Raw genomic sequence first — 7,230 nt, 5'->3', positions numbered from 1 at the left:
AGGGTTGCGATCCGTTGCCGGACACGGAAAAAGATAAAAGACAAAAAAAAAAAAAAAGAAACATGCAAAGCAGAAACAGCATTATCAGAACAGTTACAGGAAAATCCACCCCTGGAGCAGAGAGACAGGGGGTGGGATGGAAAAAGTGGCACGATACGAGTCAGGAAACCGAGGCACTAGTTCTGCCCCGATGGCTACCAGCATCGTGTCCCCTTAGCTCTCTGCGCTTCCGTTAAGCAGCTCTAAATTGAAAGTGTGGTTCAGAGATACACAAGTCCCCTTCTGCTCTTGATGTTCCTTCATCTACACCCATCATTTCCAGCTTTCTCACCAAAGAACACTTATTTTTCCCTCTTTTAATGTCATTTAGCTTTTTTAAAAAGACTATTTATATTGAAATAATTCTAGATGTATAGAAGAGTTGCAAAAATAGAATAGAGTTCCCATATACCCAACACTCAGCTTCCCCTGATGTTAACCTCTTACATAGCCATACCACAATGATCAAAACTAAGACAGTAACATTAGCACAACCCTGTTAACTAAGCTACAGACTTAACTCAATTTCCCTGATTGTTCCACTAACACACTTATTGTAGTTGCAGATCCAACCCAGGACCACATGCTGCATCTCTAAGGAGATGTCACATTTCCTTAGATTCCTCTGGTCTGTGATAGCTCTTCAGTCTTTCCTCGTCTAGCATGACCTTGGCATTTTTGAAGAGGCCTGGTCAGGTATTTTGAAGAATGCTCCTCAATATGGGTTTGCCTTATGTTTCCTTCCCAGGACCACATGCTGCATCTCTAAGGAGAGGTCACATTTCCTTAGATTCCTCTGGTCTGTGATAGCTCTTCAGTCTTTCCTCGTCTAGCATGACCTTGGCATTTTTAAAGAGGCCTGGTCAGGTATTTTGAAGAATGCTCCTCAATATGGGTTTGCCTTATGTTTCCTTGAAATTAGGTTGCTTATGGATTTTCAGGCTCACTCCCACTGAGGCGATGTGCCCTTCTCAGCGCATCGAATTGGGGGTACACAGTATCTGATGGCTTGTATTAGTCCATTTCTGTTGCATATAGCAAAATACACAGAACTGGCTATTTTATAAAGAATACAAAATTTAGTTCTTATACTTTTGGAGGCTGTCAAGTCCAAAGTCCAGGGAATACATATGGTGAGGGTCTTGGGGGTGGCAACAGTGATCCAGGGGTCTCACATGGCGATTATGGTGTAGCAGAGAGACACTAACCTACTCATTCATTCCACCTTTAAAGCCCTCAGAACCACGCCCCGACCACCATTTTTAATCCATTCACTAGGCATGGTCCTACAATCTAATCACCTCTTAAGGCCCTACCTTTCAATCACCATAATAGGATTTCCCAGCCTCAACAGTTACGGTACAGATTAAGTTTGGGGGGACATTCAACCCAAGGCATTGCTGGTGATGTTAACCTTGATCACTTAGTTAAGGGGTGTCTGCCAGGTTTCTCCATTGTGAAGTTACTATTTTTCCCTTTATAATTAATAGATATGTGGGGGGACATATTTTGGGGTAAATATTTTATTTTTTTCTTAAGGTTTTGCCCACTAATTTTAGCATTCATCAGTGGTTTGTCTGCAGCAATCATTACTGTGGTGTTCCAGTGGTGATTTTCTATTTCCCTCATTCCTTCCACATTTATTATTTGCAATGCTTCTATAAGAAGAGTTCTTTTCCTCCCACTTATTTACTTAATCATTTATTCATATCAGTATGGGCTCATGGATTTTTTTCTTTGGGCTGTAATCCAACACAATTGTTGCTTATTTTGTTGTTCATTATTCCAGCTTTGGCCATTGGAAGATCTTTCAGGTTGGCCCCCGTGTCCTTTTGGCATGCCCCATCCTTTTTTCTCTTTTAATATTTTAAATGTGTTTAATATTAAAAGGCAAATTTTCACATGAAATAATTTAGAGGAAAAAAAGGTACCAACTACTTTATCTCATAGCAATATTCTCTTATAATGCAGACGGAGCCTGCAATGCTTTGCATTCTTATGTGTTCTCTAGTAACGGGTATCAAAGGACCCAAGTCAAAGAAAAATATAGGAGTTCCTCAGTCCTTCAGTGCCTACAAATGGCAAATGAGCTTTTTTATTTCTTCCTTCTTTTTCAATGCATTTCCCTACTTTCTGATGCCAAAACATGCTTCAGGGTCATCTCGTATTTTCACTGACTCAATACTGATATAAACCACTTCTCCTGGCCCCTTTTATTGGAGAATGGTATTTAGAAACCAAAATCTAGGTACCAGGTTGCTCACTGCTACTGTGGTGTCATTGCTTCTGTGTCTTCTCAGTGGACAGAGTAAGAAAATATTAAATGTACATTAACCCATGTATACACACATACCCATACTTATTTTTTATCTATCAAATCTGCACATATTTTTTAAAAGCATGTATTCACACTGATTCATATGGATACTTCAGACTTCAATCCAACACCATGGGCTTGTTCTAGCACTCTCGTTTTGATTCTATCTCTAAGAGTGAAAAATGTAGCTCATTATCTACAATATATTTACTTCTTTGCTCAACCCTAGTATACATGTAAAGAATACAAGGGGTCTTCAAAAAGTTCATGGAAAGATTCACATTAACTTTTAATTCTATATTTCCATGAACTTTCTGAAGTACCCTTGTATATGTACACACAAAAAATTATACATATGTTAAGTAGTTCAGAACTGCTAACGCACATCCTGGTAAGAAAGTTTATCAACTAGAGTACAGTGCTGTGTACAATACCTTTTAATTTTACTTTAGCATTATAGTATCCACTTGACATATGATTTTTTCCTTCACCTCCTACAGTGTGGTTATGTCATCCATTTCTAATACAGTGAGATATTTTCGTCACAGTCTGCATTCAATCTTTGGTTCCTGGTTGATTTTTTTTTTTTATTTGTGTACAATAAAAATAGCTCTATTGTATACAGTTCTATGGGTTTTGGCAAACATAGAATTGTGTATCCACCACCAGAGTACTACACAGAACAGTTCCATCATCCCCGAAATTCCTTTATGTTGTCTTAATCCCTCCCCCATCCCAAACCATAAAAATTCCTGTTCTATTTTCCATCCCTATAGTTTTGCCTTTTCCACACTATCATATAAATGGAAACATATAATATGTAGACTCCTGGTTCTGGCTTCTTTCACTCAGCACAATGTCTTTAAGAGTTCTTCAAGTTATTGCTTATATCAATAGTGTATTCTTTTTTAATGCTGAGTTGTATTCCTTTGCATCAATGTACCACAATTAGTTTATCCATTTACCTGGTGAAGGGCATTTGGGATGTTTCCAGTTTGGGGAAAAAACTCTTTTTATGAAAAAAAAAACTTATAAACATTTACGGGTTTTTGTGTGAATGTAAGTTTTTCTTTTTAATTCACTTGGGTAAATACATAGGAGTTAGATATCTGGGTCATATGATAAGTGAATGCTTAGTTTTATAAGAAACTGCCAAACTTTTTCAAGGTGGCTGTACCATTTTGCATTCTCACCAGCAATAAATGAGAATTCTAGATGTTCCATATTCTCAACTGTATCTGCTTTTTCATTTTCATTTTAGCCAGTCTAATAGTATATAGTGCTATCTCAATTGTAATTTTAATTTGCATTTTTCTAGTAACTAATGATGTTGAACATCTTTTCAAATGTTTGTTTGCCATCTGTATATCTTCTTTGATGAAGTATCTGTTCAGATATTTTGCCTATTTTTAAATTTGTTGTTTGTGTTATTGTTGAATTTTGAGAGTTCTTTATTTATTCTGGATAGTAGATAAATTAGATATATGATTTGCAAATATTTTCTCCTGATCAGTGGCTTATCTTTAATTTTCTTAATGGTGTCTTTTGCAAGGCAAAAGATTTGAGTTTTGATGAAGTCCAACTGGCCAATTTTTGCCTCTATGGATTATGCTTTTGGTACTGTATTCTTTGACAAATCCAAGGACACACAGATTTTCTCCTAGAAGTTTTATAGTTTTTCATTTTATATTTTGGTCTGCAATCCATTTTAAGGTAATTTTTGTATTAGCTGTGAGATATGTGTGGAGGTTTATTTTCTTGCATATGAACCCAATTGTTCCAGGACTCTTCATTGAAAAGACTGTCTTTTCTCCACTGAATTGTCTTTGCACTTTTGTGAAAAAAAGATCAGTTGACTGGTCTTGTATGGGCTCTCTACCCTGTTCCGCTAATCTAATACCACACTTTAGCTTCACAGTAAATCTTGAAATTAGGTAGTAATGAGACTTCCAACTTTATTCTTTTTCATAATTCTTTTGACTATTATAATATGCTTGCATCTCAATATAAAATTTATAATCAGTTTCTAGAGCTCTACAAAGAGTTTGCTGGGATTTTGACTGGGATTACAATGAATCTATACATCAAATCACAGAGAATTGGTAGCTTCATAATATTGAGCCTTCCATCTCTCCATTTATTTAAGCTTCTTTGACTTATCAGTGTTTCGTAGTTTTGAACCTATAGATTCTGCACATATTTTATTAGATTTATATCTAAGTATTTCATTTCCATATAATTTCATTTTTATATAATATATATCAAATGTATTATAAATGGTATTTTTAAAATTTCAAATTAAAATTTCTAATTAATCTAATTATTCATTGCTAGTATTTAGAAACACAATTGACTTCTATATATTGACCTTGTATCCTAAGACCTTGCTGAACTCACTTGTTAGTCTTAGAAGCTGTTGTGTACATTCTTTGGAGTTTTCTACGTAGACAATCACAGTATCTAAGAATAGAGATAGTTTTATTTCTTCCTTACTAGTCTGTCTGCCTTTGATTTCTTTTTCTTGACTTAATATACTAGCTATAGTTTCTGGTACAAAGTTGAGAAAGTTAGATCTGAGAGACAACATCCTTGCTCTCAATCTTAGGGGGAAAGCACTTAGTCTTTTATCAAGTATGATGCTAGCTATAGGTGTTTCATATCAGATTCAGGAGGTTCTCTTCAATTCCTAGTCTGCTGAAAATTTTAATAATGAATGGATTTTGAATTTTCTTAAGTGCTTTTTCTGCATGTTCTTCTTTAGTCAGTTAATATGATGAGAATCACACTGATTTTCTAGTGGTGAACCAGATTTGCATTCCTGGGATGAACCACACTCGGTCAGAATGTATTATCCTTTTCATTTATCACTAGATTACATTTGCTAACATTTTGTGAAGAATTTTTATATTTATGTTCATGAGGGCTATTGGTCTGTCATTTTTTTTTTCCTTAGAAGTCATGAAAATGCATCTCTCTTCCCAATCTTAGGGATAAATATGGACAATCCACAATGATATAGGTCAATTCTCCAAAAAGACACGATAATCCTGATGAGGATTGTATCCCCGAGTTTTGTGTATTAGTAGCTTGCTTCCCACTGTGACCATTAAGAGGGTAGGAAATCCTATTACAGTAACTGAAAAGTGGGGCCTTGAAGAGGTGATTAGATTATAGGGCCATGCCTACTGAATGGATTGATAATGGGGGTCAGGGGTGGGGTTCTGAGGGCTTTAAAAGAAGAGCACATGAGAGGTTAGTTTCTCTCTGCTCAACCATTTCTGCCATATGAGACCCCTGGGTCACTGTCGCCACCACCAAGACCTTCACAAAATGTATTTCTTGGACTTTGGACTTTGGACTTCCCAGCCTCCAAAACTGTAAGCAGTAAATGTTGTTTTCTTACAAATCACCCAGTTTCAAGTATTTTGTTATAAGCAACAGAGACAGTCTAATACAAATCCTAACTGTGTCCAGAGCCTCAAAATACAGGAGGCAAAAACTGACAGAACTGAAAGGAGAAATATACTAATCCACAGCTATAGTTGGAGACTTCAACACTCCTCTCTCACAATTGATGAAACAAGTAGACAGAAAATCAGTAAGGATACAGAAGACCTGCACAACATTATCAACCAATTAGACCTAAATGACATTTACAGAACTCCTCCCTTTCTGCAACCATAACAGAATACACTTTCTTTTCAAATGCATAAGGGAGATTCACCAAGGGTACATTTAGGGCATAAAATAGACCTCAATACATTTTAAGGGATAGAAACAGAAAAAGAGCTATAATCAAATTATTGCTGATAGCCACCCTCAAGAAAAAAACAAAACAAAACTATAATCAAATTAAACAAGAAATTGGTAACAGAAAGAGTTCTAGAATACTCCCAAATGACTGCAAACTAAACAATACACTTCTGAATAATCAATCCATGGGCCAAAGAGAAAGTCTCGAAAGAAGTAAAAGTATTTTTTAAATTAAAATTGACATATAACATATAAAAATTTGTGGAATGCAGGAAAAGCATTACTTAGAGATCACTTTATAGCACTGAATGTTTGCATTAGAAAAGAAGAAATATCTCCAAACAATAACCTAAGCTTCTACCATAAGAAACTAAAGAAGTCAAGCCCAAAGCAAGCAAACAGAAGTAAATTACAGATAAGAGCAGAAACCAGTAAAATTGAAAATAGAAAAACAGTAGAGAAAAATCAATGAAACCAAGTTGGTTCTTTGAAAACATAATTAAAATGGGTAAACTTCTAGCCAGAATGACCAAGAAAAAAAGAGAGAAGTCACAAATTACCAATATCAGGAATGAAGATGGAGACATTCCTACTAAGCCCCATATATTAAAATGATAATAAAGGAATACTACTAATAAGTCTATATCCATAAATTCAACAACTTAGATGAAACAGAATAATTCCTTGAAAGATACAAAATATAAAACTCACTCAAGTAGAAATAGCCTGAATAGTCCTGTATCTATGAAATAAATTTATTTTGTAAGTTAAAACCTTCCAAAAAAGAAAATGGCAGCCCCAAATGGTTTCACTGGAAGGAAAAAGTAATAATTCTATACATTCTCTTCTAGAAAAAGAGGAGAGGAGATAGTACTTCCCAACTCATTTTATAAGCCAACATGACTCTGTATTTTTCTTTTAGCACTTTTTTTTTTCCTTTTTGTCTTTTTTTACTGACTGGTAACGGGATCGCAACCCTCGGTGTTGCGCCCGGGGGACTGGCAACGGGATTGCAACCCTCGTTGTTGCGCCCGCTCCGCGCTCAGCCAGTGAGCGGGAACCGGTCTCCACATGGGATCCTGACCCTCGGCGGGAGCGCCGCCGTGCTCCCAAGTGGCGCA

The 7,230-nt window shown here is 36.0% G+C and overlaps 1 protein-coding gene across 1 annotated transcript in view; it reads right to left on the bottom strand.

Moving 5' to 3' along the window:
* ANKS6 (ankyrin repeat and sterile alpha motif domain containing 6) overlaps positions 1-7,230 on the bottom strand; it is a 67,697-nt gene that overhangs the window by 24,544 nt on the left and 35,923 nt on the right. The window contains exon 14 of the mRNA XM_008568789.1: positions 1,036-1,047. Within this exon, the coding sequence (XP_008567011.1) occupies positions 1,036-1,047 (12 nt within the window). The remainder of the gene's footprint in view (positions 1-1,035; positions 1,048-7,230) is intronic.

The sequence above is a fragment of the Galeopterus variegatus genome, unplaced genomic scaffold (assembly GCF_000696425.1).
Source record: "Galeopterus variegatus unplaced genomic scaffold, G_variegatus-3.0.2 Scaffold442, whole genome shotgun sequence".
Taxonomy (NCBI): Eukaryota; Metazoa; Chordata; class Mammalia; order Dermoptera; family Cynocephalidae; genus Galeopterus; species Galeopterus variegatus.
The sequence above is the reverse complement of the archived record's forward strand: the minus strand, read 5'-3'. Positions and strand labels throughout refer to the sequence as shown.